Below are 20,627 nucleotides of genomic sequence, written 5' to 3' on the forward strand. Positions count from 1 at the left end.
GAGGGGGAGAACTTGGCAAAAGGCGTTCACATTGATTGGGTTAGGCAATAAAGGAGCGAGCAGCCAAAGGAAAAGGGAGCAGAAACAGGACCTCCATTCGTAGGCGGGCACACTTGTTCACGTGCTTTTCCTCCGCTCTTTTTTCTGCGGTCCGGAGTTTGTCAATAGTAAACATAAGTTGCACATTGTGGGCATATAAGTATATACATTTGATGTTGTCAGCGCAATTTCGCTTTGAGCGCTGTCAACACACACAAAGTGAAGCCTTTGACCTGATATTAAAAGCAGGTTCTTGGAAGGATGAGGTGCAGGAGCCACATGCTAAGCATCAGGAATTAGAAAATTGTAGGGGAATTATTTCCGCCATTTTCGCAATCATATCTATAATTTGGCAGAGGCTTTACTTGGTCGGATTATAGCTATTAAGGGGCTGACAAAGCGAGAAATGATTGAGGGCCTTCGACATTCACGTTTGGTCTGTTATTAAAGCGGCTTTGAAACTTAGTAGAGGTCATTGAAGCAGAAAAAGGCTTTAAATTGTTCTTAATTGCTGGGATTATTACTCGAATTGAAGACAGACAAACACCTTAAATTTCACAATTAAATTTAGCGACTGCCAATTACGTAATAAATAGTAATCACCGCATAACTGGCGCTTAGTATTTCTCAATTATCCACGAACAGTCTGTTCATTAGCTTAAATTGATCACGTCGACGAGACTTGAAGTAGTCGCCATTTCTGGCCGACCCATCATAAATCTCCCCATAAACACAAGCACACATAATTCAGGGGCATGATAAATATAGATAAACGGTCATTTATTAGCTCATTATCAGCAGCTGTCCGAGTTTGGCCGCTGGAAGCGATTTGCACCTTCGCAGCGGAGACTTTTCCACTTTGGCGAACCCGTAACCCGTGACCTGTGACCCGTCACCCATGACCCATGACCCCACAGGAGAAAAAGGGAATACACCGCAAAGCAACAAGGACGAGGCCTACACAACTTTTGCCCAATGGCACTGAACCTGACACTGATTATGACTTTGATTAATTTATTGATGGTTGGCGTGTTTCCCGCTGTGTGTGCTTTTTCCTTTTCCCTTTTCTTTTTTTTCCTGGATCGCACAGGGTTCTATTAAAAGTTCGCCACGACTTTAATGGGGCCTTCGTCGGTGGGTAGGAAGTTAGCCTCCTCCCCTTTGATTCCGGCTGATTTATTACGCTTCAACTTTAAATTTAATAAAAGTCATGGTTTTAGCACATTTTTGCATAACCAAGACAGCAAAACTAAACCAAAGCAAAAACGAAATCTCAACCGAAAAAAAACGAAAATACAAGGGAGCACCACCAAAAAAATGTGTAAAAGAATTCGCTTATTCACTTTGCAGATTAAAAAAAAAAATATAAAAGAAAAAGCGAAATTTAATTTACGTAAAAGCTGCTTTCGCTATGGATTTATTCGTTGAATATCCAGGCTCACATATATATACTATATTTTTTCGCTGCACAAAAGGTTGCTTTTGAGGGCAAACGAGAAGAGCCGAAAAAAGTGGAGAAATTTACTTCGCTACGCTTTTCAAGTGCTTGAAAGTTGCTTGATTTATTACTCCACAACCAGAGTTGAGCTGCCTTTTGCTTCTGCCTCCGTTTCCCCGGAACTACCAAACTTCGTTCTGTGATATGCACACAGGACAAATAGAGCTCTGAGGTGTGTGCAAATTACGACAGTCCCATTCCAATTTCCATTCCCCTCTGACCACGCTCACAAAGGACAAAGGACGATAAGAGGCACAAGCAGCTGAATTATCCTGCTGCTCTGCGCTTTTGTCGCTCCAAATCTGCGACTGCCAAAGCAAAATGTTGATAATACTCTGATTTACTATGCAGAGGAAGGACGCAAAAATAGAGAGCTTTGGAAATGCGTTTCGGGAATAAATGCAAGCGGAATGATTGTGACAGAAAAATGGTCCAAAGTAATGGCTTAAAAAATATAAAAGCGATTTGGAAGAAAGAAAAAGTACCAAGATATTACTTTGGAAAATCTTTAGTGGTCTTAAATGTAGTATTTATTTTAGAACTGATTTTAAAAATTATTACAATAGAAATACAAGATTTATATATTTTAAGAAAATGAATATAAGGAAAATGTTAAGCTCTGACTATAATAGAATTGTCAAACAATGTATTTTATTTTTTTAACCACACTGAACATAATTAAATTATCCTAAAAGCTGCGTAGAAATCGATGCCCTTGATGGAATTTTTTACAAATTAGAGGGCCATCTTTTGCCACTTCACCTCACTCCCCTTTTTGTGGCGTATAAAAATCACATTTATGCCATTTACCAACAATTTATCTTTGCTGTCAGGCCGCAAACACGGGCTCACACGTTGGGAAGGAGGGATGGGAATGGTCAGGGTCAGGGAGGGACAAAAGACACCGACGTGGGGCATTTATCATGCAAAAAGCCCCAGATAATTTATAACCACCGGCAAATGGACAGGGGCCAAGCCAAACCACACCGCACACACACTCGCCGTAATAATCATTCGCTCATCTTTCAACCGACTTCTTTCCCCACTTTCTCTCCCGTGTCCAGTGCTCCGTGATGAGTTCCGCCTGGAGCCGCAGAACACACGGATCGCCCAGGGCGATACCGCCCTTCTCGAGTGCGCCGCCCCTCGGGGAATCCCCGAGCCAACAGTCACCTGGAAGAAGGGCGGCCAGAAATTGGATTTGGAGGGCTCGAAGCGTATACGCATCGTTGACGGCGGCAATTTGGCCATCCAGGATGCCCGGCAGACTGACGAGGGTCAATACCAGTGCATAGCCAAGAATCCGGTCGGAGTGCGCGAGTCCTCGCTGGCCACGCTCAAAGTGCACGGTAAGAGCTTAACCCTATATTTAACCCCGTAAAAAATAGTGCAATTTTTATTTAAATTTAAATATATTTTATATTAAATAATTATATTTTTATGTATTTTTAATTATTTCAAAATTATGTTTTGCAACCCAAGGAAATAAATTTAAATTTCATTCCGTGTAGAGTTTAATATTTTTTATTTTTTTCCTTTTAAATACATATATTTCTTATATTTTTTAAAAATAAATAAAGTAAAGTAATTATATAATTTAATTGTTATATTTATTTTTCCTTTCCTAAAACTTATAAAACCCTTATGCCCTCATGGGTTAATGGCTAGAAAAAGGCCCTTAGCCACCAACCAATCCCCAATCGAGGCACCTCCAATCAATGTGTCATGTCCAATTTGCCGGAATGTGACTAGGGTTGGGTTTTGGGTGGTCAGAGAGGTCTTATTGGTTTGAGGTTTTTTGATTAAATTGCCGCTTATCATTTCCCCTGTCGGCCATTCCCATTGCAGTCAAGCCGTACATCATCCGGGGGCCGCACGATCAAACGGTTTTGGAGGGAGCCTCGGTGACCTTTCCCTGTCGAGTGGGCGGTGACCCCATGCCGGATGTCCTGTGGCTGAGAACGGCCTCGGGCGGTAACATGCCACTGGGTGAGTTAAATTATAATTATATAATTATAATATAATTAAATATTTATTTCCTAAAGATCGCGTGAGTGTCCTGGAGGATCGCAGCCTGCGACTGGAGAGGGTCACCATTGCCGATGAAGGTGAATACAGCTGTGAGGCGGACAATGTTGTGGGTGCCATCACAGCGATGGGCACACTAACTGTTTACGGTAAGTTTTCCAATAAATCGAATAACCAGATTATAGACAACCGCTAGTTGGGCACTTTTAGCTAATTAGTCTTCCCCTGCTCCTTCACCCCCCACACACTCACACTGTAGCCCCCCCGAAATTCATCCAACGTCCTGCGAGCAAATCCGTGGAACTCGGCGCCGACACATCCTTCGAGTGTCGAGCCACAGGCAATCCTAAGCCAACGATCTTTTGGACCATCAAGAACAATAGTACGCTAATATTTCCGGGAGCCCCGCCCTTGGATCGATTCCACAGCCTGAACACCGAGGAGGGTCACTCGATTCTCACGCTCACGCGATTCCAGAGAACCGACAAGGATCTGGTCATATTGTGCAATGCGATGAACGAGGTGGCCAGCATTACGTCGAGGGTTCAGCTCAGTTTGGACTCGCAGGAGGACCGCCCACCGCCGATCATAATATCGGGTCCAGTGAATCAAACGCTGCCCATTAAATCACTGGCCACACTTCAGTGCAAAGCGATTGGCCTGCCGAGTCCTACGATATCCTGGTATCGCGATGGCATCCCAGTGCAGCCCAGTTCCAAGTTGAATATCACCACGTCCGGGGATTTGATAATCTCGGATCTCGATCGCCAGCAGGATCAGGGCCTGTACACATGTGTGGCCAGCTCGAGGGCGGGCAAGTCCACCTGGAGTGGCTTCCTCAGGATAGAGTTGCCCACCAATCCGAATATAAAGTTCTATAGAGCTCCGGAGCAGAATAAATGCCCCACTGCGCCGGGACAACCGAAGATCCTGAATGCCACCGCTTCGGCCCTGACAATTGTTTGGCCCACCAGTGATAAGGCGGGTGCCTCTTCATTTTTGGGTTATAGTGTGGAAATGTATTGCACGAATCAGAGCAAAACCTGGATACCCATAGCATCGCGCTTGAGTGAACCGATCTTCACCGTGGAGAGTTTAACGCAGGGAGCTGCCTACATGTTTATTGTGCGGGCGGAAAACTCCCTCGGCTTCTCGCCACCCTCGCCCATTTCGGAACCCATAACGGCGGGAAAACTGGTGGGTGTTCGGGATGGTAGTGAAAACTCTGGAACCTCACAGCTTCTACTCAGCGATGTGGAGACCCTGCTGCAAGCCAACGATGTTGTGGAGCTGCTGGAGGCGAATGCCAGCGATTCGACGACAGCTCGACTTTCCTGGGACATCGACAGTGGGCAGTACATCGAGGGCTTCTATCTGTACGCCCGCGAACTGCACTCCACCGAATACAAGATGGTCACACTGCTCAACAAGGGTCAGGGACTCAGCTCCTGTACGGTGCCAGGGTTGGCAAAAGCCTCTACATACGAGTTTTTTCTTGTGCCATTTTACAAGAGCATCGTAGGAAAGCCCTCGAACTCGCGACGCATGAGAACCCTGGAAGATGGTAAGGTTTTAGTTTTACCATCCGCTGATAGTCATTAAAAATAGTTATTGGTTGAAATATATTTATAGTTTTATTTTATTTAACAATATTTGCTAACTTTTATTTAATTTGACTTAATTTTATTCACAGTTCCGGAGTCGCCACCTTATGGCATGGAAGCCATTCAATTTAATCGCACCTCCGTATTTTTAAAATGGTTACCACCGCAACCCAATCGAACTCGCAATGGTAAGTAATTACTTATTTACTTTTAGGATTAATAAATGTTTGACTAGAAGCCCTTGAAAAAGAAAGTACCTTATAAGTTGAGAAGTTTTAAAGCGATTTAGGTGATTTAATTTACATTTATTTAACCAAAGATTAGTAGTCATACCGGAAGCACTTTGAAAACCCCTGATAAATATACCCTTTCAGTTTAAAGTTCGTAGAGTTTTTTGATTCCTTCATAAGTTAACCACCAGTCAGGTCCTTTGTGCAAAGGCCTCTACTAGGACGACTCGTTTCGGATGAATTCTCAGCTCCTTTGTTTACATTTAATTTCATTTTCTCTCCGTCCATCCGCCCCAAAAACTCTCCATCGAACAACAGGCATCCTCACCAGCTACAATGTGGTCGTCAAAGGCCTGGACGTGCACAATACGACGCGGATATTCAAAAATATGACCATAGATGCGGCCACGCCCACCCTGCTACTGGCCAACCTCACCACAGGAGTCACCTACTACATCGCAGTGGCGGCTGCCACACGGGTGGGAGTCGGACCCTTCAGCAAGCCGGCAGTCCTCCGCATCGATGCACGCACCCAATCCCTGGACACCGGCTACACGAGGTGAGTCCGGTGCACTGGGAGAAAATAGCATTAGTTTTATTTTTAAGAATATATTTTATATAGAATATTTATATAGAATATATTTATATTTTCATTACCTGTATCATTACATATTATTTATTACGAAAAATATTTAAAAATACTTTTCCCATTTTTATCTATTGATTTTTCGGGTTAAAAAACAGGCAAGAAGCTTTCTTGATGGCCATACTCTAATTACAATTTCTTTCTTTTAATTACAAGTTTAAGGAGTATGTAAATTGATTTGATTAAATTGTTGTTAAAGTAGTCTTAGTTTTTAAACCACTTTTATTTATTTCAAAAATGTTTAATTTTAATCCCTTGGTTATAGATACAAAATAAATTTGTAGATGAATTTTTTGTAAGTGCATCTCCCTTTTGTGTGGGCCTTGTGGGTGTCGGGCATTGTGGAGCTGCTCATTTGACTGCCAAGTGTCGCATCGAGGTCCACATCAATCCATTAACGGCCAACGACAATGGCCAACGACTTTTGCGACCATTAAACTAAGCCTCCGCCCGGGCACGTACAAATACAAATACAAAGCTCCATCCTCCGATAGCCGTTCTCATTCCGGGTTCTTTATTGTGTTGTCTATTGCAGATATCCCATCAGTCGTGATATTGCCGATGACTTTTTAACACAGACCTGGTTTATCGTCCTGCTGGGCTCCATCATTGCCATAATTGTGTTTCTATTGGGCGCATTGGTTCTATTCAAGCGCTATCAATTTATCAAGCAGACCTCGCTGGGCAGTTTACATGGTGAGTGAACTTTAATTTAAATTTATACTTATTTTCCCTTTTGTGCAGTTCTCTTTTTTTCGGTGGGGAGCGCGGTAATTGCTTGTTCTTTTTTGTGTAAGGATTTATGGGTGAATTGAAGTTTAATTTAGTCCAACGATGGGGGATGTTCAGAGGGGATAATGCTTACAATATTTAAGGTTTTAGCAGCTTAAATACTGTGTACATTGTACAATGGAAGGGATATAATTTAAGTAACTAGCGGGATTGTATTTAAACATATTTAAATTTAAAATAAATATTCCTGATAAATAAAACGATATATATTCCGAATGTATTCCCCTGCATTTTACCCTTGTGCCACTTCATCTGGAAGTACACCCCACTTTTATGGGACCATCTCCATTCCAGTCCGGGACATGCGAGCATTTTGCTCCAGCTCCTCCTCTACGTAATCTTTGATTTATGACTTGAGCATTTATGGCCGGTCTCAATTAGGTTGCCATTTTGTAAGCCACAATAACTGCAGACATCGAGACACGCACTCATAACATTGTAAAGACTCCAGGAACCAAAACCGGAGGGTAATAATCTTTGGCAGTAAGCCACAGCGCCAAGGTTAAACCGACTATAAAAAGATAAACAAGCCACGATAACTAGAGCAGAAGTGGGGGAGTCTTTATGGTAGGAGTCCTAAAGAATTGTGGGCTGTATTGTAGGTATATAAAAACGACAAATGCTCACGTGAAAATCACATCAATTGTCTGACTGGAGAACTCTAAATATAGTTAGAAAACAAAGTATTTTTTTGGGAAGTAGTGTACTAGAAATACCCTATAACGTTTGGTGGTCTCATAGAATATTTATTAAGGATTACTATACCTCAAAAAGATCAGAGAGCTAACGAAGAAAATAATATTATAATAGAGTAGATATTATAATATTAGAGAGATATTTCCTAGCAGACTCCAGGTCGTTTCTGAAATCAAATGTTTATCTACTCGTCCAACCCATCTATTTTACTTTAACAACTGCAGGGCATTTACAATCCGTTTGGAAACGGGGCGTGCAAAAGCTTTTGCCAATTGAATATAAAAAGTAATTTCCGTCTTTTATTATTTGCACGTTACTGACTGCTGGCAGAGCGAATGGAAAACCCCAGGCGGCGAGTTTCCCGTTTTAGTTTTAACGAGCCGTAATCATTGCCAGCCCACACATAGAAGCCATTTCGATATATTCAGTCTCCTGTATACATTTTTTTTATTTCAGGCAATCACGCAATCGGAACCGTGCGAAAGTTTCCAACATTGCCGCTAAATGGAGGCGGAGCCGTCGGTGCCGTTGGCTCAAATTCGACAGCCGCAACTGGGCAGAATGGCCTGTGGATCGATCCCAGCGGCGGCGTTTGGCGACAGGGTGCGGGAAATGGAAATCCTGGCGGAGCGGGGGCCAATGGCACATGTTCGACAAAGGAGCAACTTCCGGGATACGCACAGGCCACCGCCCAGCAGGGACAACAGCCCACGCTGCTGCCTGATTACGAGAGGTGAGTCCCGAACCAGGTCTCGATTTCGGTCTAGGGCTGTTTATCTGCTCAGGAAGTTCCCTTAATATCCTGTCCACGCCTCGCTGACTGTTTAATTACAATAAAAAATTGGCAAGCAGAAGGCTTACACTGGTAAAGGGATATGGGGTTAAGGTTGGTGGTGTACGAGGAAAGCAAGGTACACGCCGGAAAAAAGTGTTAATAAAAAGTAAATGGGTTTTACAATTTTGAATGCGTCCAATAAAATAAATTAAATATTTAGATATTCTTAAACTTAAGAATTTAATAAAGTAAAAAATATTTGAAATCAAAACTTAAGCGGCTTAAAATCTCTTGTAATTATGTCTAAAAGTATGCAACAATATATTTAGCATTCAGAAATATGAATGCTTAAAGATGAAATTTTATTTTTAATAGCATACTTTAAAACACTTTAAAAAGAGATTTCAAATCATATGTTCTAACAATCTTTTTTCCTGTTTAGGGGAACAATTTTAAACTATTTATTTAAAAAAAATTAGGAAAATAAAATTATTAAGTTCCTTAGTTTTCACTTCCGAAAAGATAATTTGTATCTGCATTGATAAAATTGTTTTGCGTGTAATAAGAACAGGAGTACTTTGGTGTAAGTAAAAGATCCATGGCACTATTTACGAGCCGGGTCGTAAAAAATATTTTGTGGAGCTGCAACCGCTGCCTCCATAAAGATTCCCCAACCGAAACCCATCCACCCCCAGGAATGGAGTGCACGAACCCTCTTCGCCATCCAAAAACCACCGCAACAACAACAAACGCCATTAAATTGTTACACTTGAACGGGTTTTACTTTGGGCCATGGTAACTTGCCCCAACCACGAAATAAATGTTTACGTTGGCAGGAGGGAGCATTGCAGCCGTTATTTAATTTCCATATACGCAATTCATTCATATTTCCCCGGGCTGTTTTATCTCCCTGTTTTCTTTGGCTGTCCTTATATTTTTCTGTCGGGGTTTCCTTTAAAGGCTAATGAATTTTCCTTTGGGGGAAATGCATTTCCGACGGACGGTTTTTAATCTTCTTTAATTTGGGTTAAGAGGAGTGGAATAAAATGGAAAAAGTTACCTTTTTAAATTACAGTTTTAATGCCTTAATCTCTTACCCAAGCTACTTGTCATCTCAAATCAATAACTAACACCCAAGCTTGTTTATTTCCAAACTTAGCCCTCAAATTTGTCAATCTTTAGCAACATTGAAGTGGATTAAACTGTCAGTGAATTCTCAGAAAACTCTTAAGCTTTTCAATAACAATATAAAATGCTGATTTTCGGCTAAATTAATCTCTCTCAGTTTGTCAAATGGTTCCAGGAAATTCTGATCAAAGTTTTGATGAAAATTCTCGCTTAATCGCTTTAATTCCATTGAGCCCAATCCCAGGCTATTTTCAAGCTGCCCATTTGAACTTTCCCATTCCCTGGACTTTCTTTTTACTTTTTACTTAGGAATTTATATGGGAAAACAAATTTTCTTTTGTGTTTTTCCTCTCTTTTCCTTAAAGCTTAATGTACCGTTGCGGCAACAATAATAAAACAAAAGCAGTAATGCAAAAACAGAAGAAAAATAAAACAAAAATCCAAACAAGAGGCAATAAAAAAGTGGCAACTGCTGGCGACATATTGCTGTCCTGTTCCTTCTACACCTGTCTCACTCTTTCGAGCCGGAAAACTTTCGCGTATTTATTTGCGGCATTTTACGCATTTATTTGTTTAGACTTCCTTTCTGCGTTCTTTGAATGAAATATCCGCCCACCTTTAACCCACCTCACCGTTCGCTTTCCACTTCACTTACAATTTGGAACATTTCCTACCACCCTCGCATAGCGAAAAAACCCCCACCCCTCCCCCTGAGGAAAAGTGCCACCCCTCTAATACCGTTGCCACTTCCGTTACGCGATTTTCATTATTTCCGTTTCAATTTTTCCGTTGTATTCCCGCGAACCGAACTTTTCCTTCTGCTGCTCACTTTTAACAACGTTGTAAAGTCGTAAAAAGTATAACATAAGCACTGGAATCCCCAAACAGGATCTTCTTTTATTTTCCTTGTTTACATATACACTCCCACTCCTCGAAACACTCGCTGTTGAAACACGTGCGTCATTACCTAAAATTTCCAATTAAAATATTTAATTTCCTTCGCGGGTTGTTGTCTGATTCGTGAAGTTCTTAACAACCACCCCTCGGAAAAACGCAATTTTCACCGCTAAATTAACAATTAAAAATTGATAGTCCTCGGGGAAGAAACGCAAACTCTTCGGATCTGCATATTTTTTGAAATTCCCCCAGTGTCCTTAAGGCCACAGCTTAATAGCTGGAAAAATTCAAATTGCTTGGCATATTCTCAGGCGGAATGTGCTTTTTAATTGGGTCAACGGAATTGGTTTTAACGATATGGGAATTTGACACATTTATGAAATTATAACCATAAAAAACCCAAATGGTATCTTTATATTTCTAGTAGTTGGAAATGGAAACTGCCTTTCCAAAAGTCTTCTTTTAAATAATAAAATAATTTAACAAAATGCATATTTAAGCAACCACATGACCAACCAAAAACCCAACCCCATTTTAAAGAAGATATTTTAGTCTTTGCTTTAAGAATTTTTATTTCTCCTCTCTTGTTAGTTTCTAAACTATCCGAACCACCATGAAATTGCCCAAACTATTCGCATTTTCCAGCGCCCACACTCCACGCACCGTCGACATTCGAGTAAATTTTTACGAGAACTCATCGGGAGAAAGCAAAGCGATAGATAAGCATTATCTCATTAGCTAATTAGTGTGCAAAAATTTGTGCAATAAAAAAGTTTTTCCGCTGCTTTTCTCTCTGTCTCGGGGAATGTTAATTTTCCGTGTTGGCAGGAGCTCGCATGGATAAAAGTTTGATTTGAATGCGGGGAGTCCAGTTCTTTTTCCCATTTCCCCGTTTTTGGTTCCTTTTTGTCCTCATACCTTTTCCCCATTTTAATTCACGTACTCTCCCTATGATTGCCGCACCACTCTGGTAATTACAAAGTTAAAATGCTAATGGGGAGAATTTGTGTATTGTATTTGCCATATTTAACCAAATTGCAATTGCTACGGTTGAGAAAATGATGGGGGCATACAAAGGGAAATTGCAACAAAATTTTTAATGAGTAGGTGTGAGACGGGAACAATTTCCGGAGTTGCATTCACTGCCTAACAAAAGCAATTTCCTCCCATCAGCAACAACATCGAATGATTTATGAAATCGTTGATGTGATGTGAGTTCCAGACAAGCATAAATCCACAGAAAATTATTTGCACTGCTACAAAATGGGTGTCCTTGCGTGAAGGAAATTAAAATTATAATTATTATGTGGTAGAAAAAATTATTAAAAATTTATTAAAAGTATTCAAGTATTTAAGAACAATTTTTAACTTTATTTTCCACCTCTCCCTCATTTCAGACTGTCGCCGCTGAATATGCCCGATTATGCGGAAGTCGCCTGCTCCACCTTCAAGAGCCCCACCCACGGAGCACCACCTGGCATGGGTGGTGGGCAGTCGGCATCCCTGTACGATAGCTGCGGGGCCTATGCCACCACCAATGTGGTGGCCAATGTGAAGCTCTACCAGAATCGCTATGCGACAAAGCCGGCCCAAAATAACAACAATCATCAGGGGGGAGATTACCAGTCGACCGGGATGTACTCGGCACCACCGAGTGCCCACTACGGATGCCTGGAGCCCAACAAGCAACAGCAACAGCAGCCCAACCTGATGACAACTTCGACGGCAAGTACGGCCATTCTGACAGCCTCGCCGGCCAAGGTGAAAAAGATCAATATAACCGAGAACAAAATGGATCAAATGGAGGGCAAGTCGGAGCGCACGAATCCGTTCAATCAGCAGCAACAGCTTCTCCTGGCCAGCAATGCCTTGAAACAGGGTCTGGGCGCCTATGCCAACACCACTTTGGCGGCTCAGATGGCCAGTGGCGGAGGGGCAGGCACCTTGAGGCGCCAGCGGCAGCCCAAGACGCTTTACAAAAGCGAGAATAACATATTGGGAAAGTCTGGGCTGAGGCAGAGTAATATGAATGCCAATGCAAATGTCTCTAGCAACGGAACGATGGACTTTCTGACCGGCGGACCTCCGTCATCGGAGGGCGGGGACTTCTCGGGACTGGGTCTCTGCAACTCCACCAACCAACTGCTCAACGATTGGGCCTCCAGCGCCTCGATCGCCGCCCCCGGGGACTATCATTTCGGCAGCAAGCAACCCAGCAAACAGCATCTGTATGTCAAGGCCAAGGACGGCACCTGGTCGGCTGTCAGCTCGGATGCCTATCAGTCCTTCAAGCACCAGCAGCAACACCATCCCTTCCTGGCCGGAGGATCAGGTGACAACAACAAGTCCTTAGCTAGTGTAAACAGCTTAGCTGGCGATAGCAAATTCCTTAGTAGCTTCGGTTCTAGCGCCAATGTCTAGAAATCCACTTTAAAGCTTGGGTCAATCGAAAAGTGCTCAATAAGTTAGAGGATTCCCCGGAGGATTGTATTATGGAGACTAGTTGTAGGCATATATCCATTGGCAGGTGGAAGTTGGGTTGTGGAATGTTGTGAGGGTTGGTGGGGTTAAAGTTATTATACAAAATATTTTAAACGTACCTTCACTCAAAGCTCTTGATAATATTTAATGAAGCTCTTTTTATTTCAGTATTATTCAATCTTAATCTTTAAAAGCTAGACCCTTTCATTTAGCTCCCCTAAAACCAACCCATAGCTCTCTTAGACTTCCACCTACCAAAAAAGAAAATCCCCAAACCGAAAACAACAACGAAATGCGTGTAAAGAAATACAAAAAACCCCAGAAAGATTGGCTTGTAAATATAATGCCCCTAACTATATCCTATATATAAAACCGTAACCCCTAAAGCATTTAGAATATTGCATTTGGAGCAAGCAAAAATAATATTAATTTCCACATGAAACCCGAAACCAACTCAAAATAGCACAGACGTAGTTAAAGTAAGTACAGCAAGAAAAGTCTTTAAAAGTTTGTAGCATAGCACTGCGAACTTTTGCAGAAGTGTTCCCACAGATAAGAAAACCAATGTTGAAGCCAAAGCGAGAATACCCAACCCTAACGAGAAAATATTACTTAGAGTTATAGAAACGAAGCACGATGCAATTAGTTGTGTGTTGGATAAATAATACAAACAAAAAGACACCTCCCGCAAGAAAAGCTAAATAAATGCTAATAATAAGGCTGTTAAATGTAAAATATCATAAACGATAAACGATTCAAGAATGAATGACTAAAGCTACATTTAAACCATGTAATTAAAGCATTAAAATGTAATTTACTGACACTAGATTTAGTTTGAATAGCTAAAAACGGAAAATGGAAAACTGAAAAGAGAGAAAAGCGAAAGTGGAAGGATTACAGCAAATATGGGGATTTAGCTGAAAAAAGAGAAAATAAATTAAACTAATCAATTAATTGATAAATTATGCAATGAGAAAAACTAAAAATAAAGATAAAAAATATGAAAAAAACAACAACTATAAACAGTGCGTTTCGTCATTGTAAGGTTATTTATTTTAATATATTATATGGTTATATAAGTTAATTTTTTGAGTTTTAGTTTGTTCTAGTTGGCTTCTTCTATATGCGATCTAGATTTCCCCAGCTAAGTAATTTCCCCTTACCCAAATTATAGTTATGAATCGTACGCCATTTAGCCGCACAGCCAAATATTTGTGGGCAAATCCCGCTCTAATGTGTGCGAAAATTTTCCATTTCAGCGAGGACTATTTGGCGTCGACACAGTTGTGCCTACATGGTTTTGGACAATTCGATGGATTTTGTGATTTGAATTCATTTGCTCGTCGTGGGTCGTGGGTGGAATATTCAGGTAAACCCAACTATTCTGCGGCCAACCCACAAAACTTTCGACTGATTCCCGGGCAGCTGCAGAATTTCCATCGCTGACCAGCTAATTAATTATGCACTTTGTCCGCCAGACCCAAATCCCAATTTGTCCTACAAAATCATTAATGTACGGATCCCTAATGAGACATTGTGCTCTTTTCCCCCGGAACCTAGGCGATTTCCCATCCGTTAACTATAAAACATTTGCAATTGCAAATTCATGATAAACAAAATTATTTCAGTTTCCTGGCTCTCTTTGTTTTACATTGATTTTTTTTGGTTCGTTTTTGGATTGCATTGTTACAAATTGTTATTGACAGTTTATGTATGTCTGTTTTTGTTGTCCACATTCTGGTTGTTTGAAATTACAACCAAAGGATGCATTTAAAAAATAATACATAAATGTTTGCATGGAGAGAAGTCAAATGAAATGAAAATCAATTTGATTAAATGAAGCGTAATAACATCGACCGTTATTTTTAAGTTTATTTTTGTTATTTGGTTTGATAAGATAGCGGGAATTATTTTTAAATAAATGCATTTTAAGCAGTAATAAGTTGGATGCTATTGAATAAAGCTGTCAATAAGCATTAAAACAAACTATGATGTTGGGAAAAAATTAACTGAATTTAAGACATGGAAAATATTTCAATTTAATTTTATTTTATTATAGATTTTTTTATTGTTTCTGATGTGTTTTAAATTTCTAGTTGGCTTAAATCCCCTATTATTTGTTTCCCATTTTCCTGGCCAATTGGGATCTTTAACTGCACTGCCAGCTTATTACCCTTGGATGAACTTTAAGCTTTTGCCGCTCGAGCAACACCAGCTGCAGTGAATGCCCAGGCTAATGTATCAGTGACCAGGCCCACACCATTAGCTTCGACACCCCCAAATGAATGCTCTCCGATTTCCCCCCCAACGATTTCCCCCACCGATTTCCCCATCGCAACCCACGCATTTCCCATCCCCAACCGACTGACCAGGCCGAAACTACAAATAGCCTTAGTGTCCGAAACACTCGCTACCGATTGCCACTGGCCGAGCCGATAAATAAGCCCAAATTTATCATGAACATGGAGCACACACTCCCATTTGCCAGCTATCCCACAAGGATAGAAGGTCTCGGGACTGTCCCATATATCGTGCGACTATAATAGCAATGGCAGGCTCATAATTTTTGGCACCAAATTGCCCGATAGGCGTTGAAGCGTTCAATTGAATGCCGTCTAGCCGAAGACCTTTTCTTAGTCCCCGACGATGTCCATGTCCATCCACGCCCACTGCCACCCAACTATTGTATAATCAAAACTAATGGTCTATAAAGAATCAATTCTCAATTTGTTTAGCCAGCTGCTGCCCGTTGCGAACCGAGGACACGAACAAACAGGACAGCGACACAGGATAATGCTGCAAAACGCTCTCTCCCATTTGGCCAACTGAAAAGTTTCCAATTCCCTTCGATTTTCCCCCTCCAGTTCCCCGCTTTTCCAGCTCTTTGTGCGTGCAACACATGTGACAAATAAAATTTAAATGCATTTTGTAAATAATTTTATATTGGAACTTGTTATTGTTTTCGGGCGGGCGCAATGTGTGGGCTTACAGTAAGTATCATAACTTTAGGGAGGGTGTTTCAGCTACATTTTAAAGCTGCTGTGGGTTCCTGAAAATATACTGCATGACATGTAAAAAATATCTATTGACATATTGAATTATTTATTAATTTTCATTTCACTAGTAACCCCATAAAGTATCCATATCCCAGCTCAATTTTCCGCCATTTGCCATGTTTTAGCTCTAATTTCCAAATTGCAAAAATTACAAAACCCACTGTGAGTGAACACAAATAGCTGCCTTATTAGGGATATTTGCACAAAATTAGTTTCCCCAAAATTGATGCATCGTAAAAACATTGCAGCTGTGATGTGGGGACTGGAATTTTTGATTTGATTGTATTTAGGCAGTCGAGTGTGTGGCAAGTGGGGGTGGTGCTGCGAGTGGGAGTCGGAAGAAGCACTGATTCAGCAAATTTGCCATAAAGTTTAATCAGCAGCTTTTGGCAGCATCGCAAAAAAAAAAGATCGTAAAAGACCAGAGACACACACACTCACAGGCGGGGACAAAGTTTTATGCGCATTTGAGTGACCATAAAAATGCTCCATGGACTCCGCTGAAGTGTCCTGCTAGTGCTGCGAAACAGAAGGATAACGCACAACAAAAACGGGGACAAGTCCTGCGGAAGCCATTCTTTTTTCCAATGCTTTTCGATAAGGAAATTATGCTGGGGCAATTTGATGAGATTAGCCAAGAACATTTCGTGGCCACAGATAGGAAAATCAGATATTGTTGTAATTAAATGTAGAGAGAAGAATAATTCATCGAAGGATAGAACAGTTTTGACTTCTATAAAATATTTTAGTAAATTCTCCTTCATTACTAAAATTTACTTTTAGTCTAGTACAACCTAAGTAATAAAAAAAAAAAATCTCTATCGCATTTTAATGTTTTTGTATACATTCCTAGTCCAAAATCAAAGCCCCTAAATGAACGCCAGACAAGTCACGTTTAAATGGTAAGCATGGTTTTTTTATAGAACCGAATAAATGGTTCTATAAAATAAGTGACCTTTGCCATTGTTGCCACCCAAAACACCTCCTAACTTTTTAGCACACAGCATGCAAAGCAAAGAAATTTGGGAAATTGCCTTTCGTTGCCTGTGCAAAACCAATTTCATTTAGACTCCCCAACGGATAGAAACAACAGCAAAAATTTAAGTGCTGCAGACAGAGAATCGAAATAGGAAAAATCTCCAGGAATGTTGGGGAAAAGGAAAAAAAACCTTCTGCCAAATCTAGTGGGGAATTTTCGTATATATTTGCAGGGCCAGAGCCAACATTTTAATTTGTCCATTATGTTATTTTTGATTTTTCGGCTTTTTCTTTGGCATTTCTCCCCGTACACACAGTCACAGCTTAATTGAAAATGGTCTGTTCGGCTTGCGAAGGGCAGTGCAGGGGAAGCCCTCAAGGGTTGATTACACATTTCTCGTCCACTTTCTCCCCAGAAGTTGAGTCCTCTGGCACAAACACACACACTCTAATTAAATGCCCCCAACAGAAAGTTTTGGCTACTACATAAATGAAATGCTGGCCGTGGTTTCGGCTTTAAATGGCTAAACTTACATGTCGAGTTAGTCAAAAAGTTTAATTTGCCCTTCCCGTTGACCGTACACTGGCAACTTGTACGTCTTGTTCTTCAGTAGTTCTTGTCCGGCTTTCGCCTCTGGTGAGTAATTAGTAAAATGCATTAAAATAAATGAGCTCGACGAGCAGAAGGAGCGGACAAATGGAAGTCACTCGGAGTAAAGTTACCTGTTTTGAGTGACTGCTCCTGGGACTTGGCAGTCAAGTTGCAAATATTAAATTTAATTTTAATGCATTTTGTTGAAGAAATCTTATTAGGGCATTTAATTATTTAGGGCTAGGTGTATTTATTGGTTTAATAAATTCCGAAAATTTGTGACAAAAAGCTAAGATAAGGTACACATTAAATACTTTTATGACACAACTTTTTACAACTCGTTTATTCAATCAACACATTTCGCTCTTTCCGAGTAAAGCGATGAAAAATATATCCTCCTCGTAGACCGAGAAGACATGACAACCTGGACATTTTGAGAGGAGAGCCGAAAGGAAAGGACATTATACAGACAAAGCGCGAGACATTTCAACAGGCCATAAAATACATTTTGGACGCCTTTTGTGAGTCCTTTGCCGCGGGCCTTTGGCGCTGTAATTTCTTGAATGTGTCAGACGTCTCCGTCATCCAACGCTGTCATCCTCCTCGGCTCCTGTCCTCCCGTTCTACGTCTATTCTAATTGCAAAATATGGCGACAATTTCAAAGAAGTTAAGGACATTGACGCCCCTTAGACTCGCTGCCAGAGGATAATACAATTTCGAATGACATTTTGGGAGCAGAGTTGTAATAAATATCAAGAGAATCCAGGGGAATTCATGGGGCAGCAGGGGAGAGCAGGGGTCACCACCCCACTTGAACTGAACCGAACAGAACTCGCCTCGTTATGTAATGGATACTTAGTGGCCGTAAAGAAGAAGAGCTCCCAGCACAAAAATGCAAACAAAACTATTAAACGAGCATAAAAAAAGAAAGAAGGAAGTAATGGAGGTCATTCGACTAACAGATACCCTGGAAATTCCTTATAAATCAAAGTTTCAGTAGAAAGAAAATTATAGAAAATAGCAGAGAATGATTATATGTAGTAATATTTTTAAGAAGTCCAGATCTTGATTCTCAATCTTTATATTTAAATAGTTTTTTTATCAATTAATTTTTGAGAATATATCCTTTTAAAAGCTTACCCTATTTTTCTCGAATTCTAAAGTGTTCTAAAGAAAGCCCAACCAAAACTAAGCCCGTAACCCAAGCCAAGTGAAACCCTCTTTGGCTAACCCCTCTCCCATTTGTTTCCCACCGACCCCAGTGTATGGCCCCACTTTATGAAACGTTTTATTATACTAATTTGTAGGATGGCCATGGTCGAAATGGTAGCTAGTTTCGGTTACATCGAATGGCCAACTAAAAATGGCAATTTGCCATTGCATGAAATGAGCGTGGTCCTCACAGACTTGGACTGCACTGCCAACTGGGGTGGATGTGGATCCTTCACTCACACGGGGGCACCGAGGAGCACCAGGACACTTCAGTCAAGTCTCTATTAGCAGACAATGCTCTTGAGGGTCGCTGGCAGTAGAAGGGGCAGCTGGAAGCAAACTGGTTTCGGTTTGATTCTCAAACGTAGCCAACAAAACTGTCTCCTAATACATATGGAAAAGGTAGTTATGTGCATTAGTTGCAGGGTAGCAATGGGGATAGTCAACGAGGAGTTATCCTTATTTAATACAAAATTATTTAATTTAATTATTTTTATAAAATATATAACATATTTTGATACAACCATTAAAAGTGATTTAGAGGCTTAGAAATAAAACATAATGTTATTTTAAATAAGTAATATAAAATTCCTGATTTATTATCTTGAAAATATAAAATATATTCTTATTAATAGTTCTTCAGAAATACTAAGAGATATCAGAGGTCCTTTAAATAAAAGAACACTTCCATTTTCCCAGCTCAATCGTTTTAAATGCGCTCACGAAAATTGTTTAAGTACGGGTGAGAGTGCCTCAGTTAAGGGATTTTCGCCTGAGTTTTATTAAAATGCCATTGTACGGGTTCGTGGGTTTGTTCGTTCGTGGTAGTCCAAGGCCCAAAGAGCGCCAAGTGGACAATGCTCTACGCATTGGGACCCAACTACAGGACCCCCTCACACACACACACATAGCACAAGCACACACACCAAGAGAAATGCTCGTTTGGTGGATCGTTAGCATTGCATTTCAAAAACAGAGAAGGTAGTTGGGTAGTTGGGGATTGCCAAGTTTTAACGACTTTGTTTCCGTTACGTCTAATTTAATGAAATTCGTTTTGCTTTTTGGTCGCACTCCTTTGCCGCTGCTCCTTTTTGCCAAGTTTTGTGCATAAAATTTTCAAAAAAGGAATTCTAATGACTTGGGCGTTGTTGCAAAAATCTTCACCTTCTTCCCTTTCCTGCAGTCCTGTTATTTTTGTTGCTTTTGGGTCTGGGGTCCAGTCTGGTTTTTGGTTTTCTATATGTAGTTCGCTCTTCACTTTGTTCTATAATATTTTGTTTGGTTTCTGATTTAATGATGGTGGTAGGTCTGTCCCACTTGTTGGTTTTTGTATTTGGTATCCTCGGTGTTTTTCAGCTCTACAGGGAAATGAAGACATTGCTGGGAATTATATGGTATGGGATGGGGGGTGTACTCGAGGGGTATCGACTGGTTGAAATGTTAATGTATGGGGCGTAACCTCGATAACTTTCCCCGATAAGCCAACGATTATGGCGCACTTAGCAATTAGCTTACTTTCGCTTTATGGACTGAGGATAATGGATAGCATTACCGTATACTTTTTTTGATTTTCTTTTCCTTTTTATTTTAAGATTTTCTAAAACCAATAATTAAACTTTAAAATAATAATTAGGACAGATCCTATTTAGTAATATATCTCATAGAAATAACTTTAATTTGTATTAACCGCCAGATAACTTATCAGAAAATTCCCTTGCATAAAAATTCAATTCCATCCAAATCGTTTTCCTTGCCCACCATAAAGCGAAACCAATCCGATGCATCTTCAATTACGTGCAACCCATAACTAACCAGCGAATATCAATTTAGTTGCATGTTGCACTTCTGCCACGCCCACTGGGGCAACAAAAAGAAAAAACACCAACAGCATAAAAAGTGAATAAGAAGCGGAATAAATTTACTCGCTGGGTTGCAAGTTGCACCGCCTCAAAAGTTATAACTATTTGCGGAAGA

General features: G+C 40.6%; 1 protein-coding gene across 1 annotated transcript in view; it reads left to right on the forward strand.

Annotated features, from left to right (window-relative positions):
* robo3 (roundabout 3) overlaps window positions 1-13,837 on the forward strand; it is a 42,891-nt gene extending 29,054 nt beyond the window's left edge. Inside the window, exons 4-12 of the mRNA XM_017142302.3 lie at window positions 2,602-2,886; window positions 3,386-3,526; window positions 3,583-3,714; window positions 3,825-5,129; window positions 5,259-5,357; window positions 5,718-5,958; window positions 6,581-6,741; window positions 7,990-8,266; window positions 11,731-13,837. Of these exons, the coding sequence (XP_016997791.2) occupies window positions 2,602-2,886; window positions 3,386-3,526; window positions 3,583-3,714; window positions 3,825-5,129; window positions 5,259-5,357; window positions 5,718-5,958; window positions 6,581-6,741; window positions 7,990-8,266; window positions 11,731-12,754 (3,665 nt within the window). The 3' untranslated portion in view covers window positions 12,755-13,837. The remainder of the gene's footprint in view (window positions 1-2,601; window positions 2,887-3,385; window positions 3,527-3,582; window positions 3,715-3,824; window positions 5,130-5,258; window positions 5,358-5,717; window positions 5,959-6,580; window positions 6,742-7,989; window positions 8,267-11,730) is intronic.
* The last annotated feature ends 6,790 nt before the right edge of the window (window positions 13,838-20,627 follow it).

This window comes from Drosophila takahashii, chromosome 2L (genome assembly GCF_030179915.1).
Source record: "Drosophila takahashii strain IR98-3 E-12201 chromosome 2L, DtakHiC1v2, whole genome shotgun sequence".
NCBI classification, from domain to species: Eukaryota; Metazoa; Arthropoda; class Insecta; order Diptera; family Drosophilidae; genus Drosophila; species Drosophila takahashii.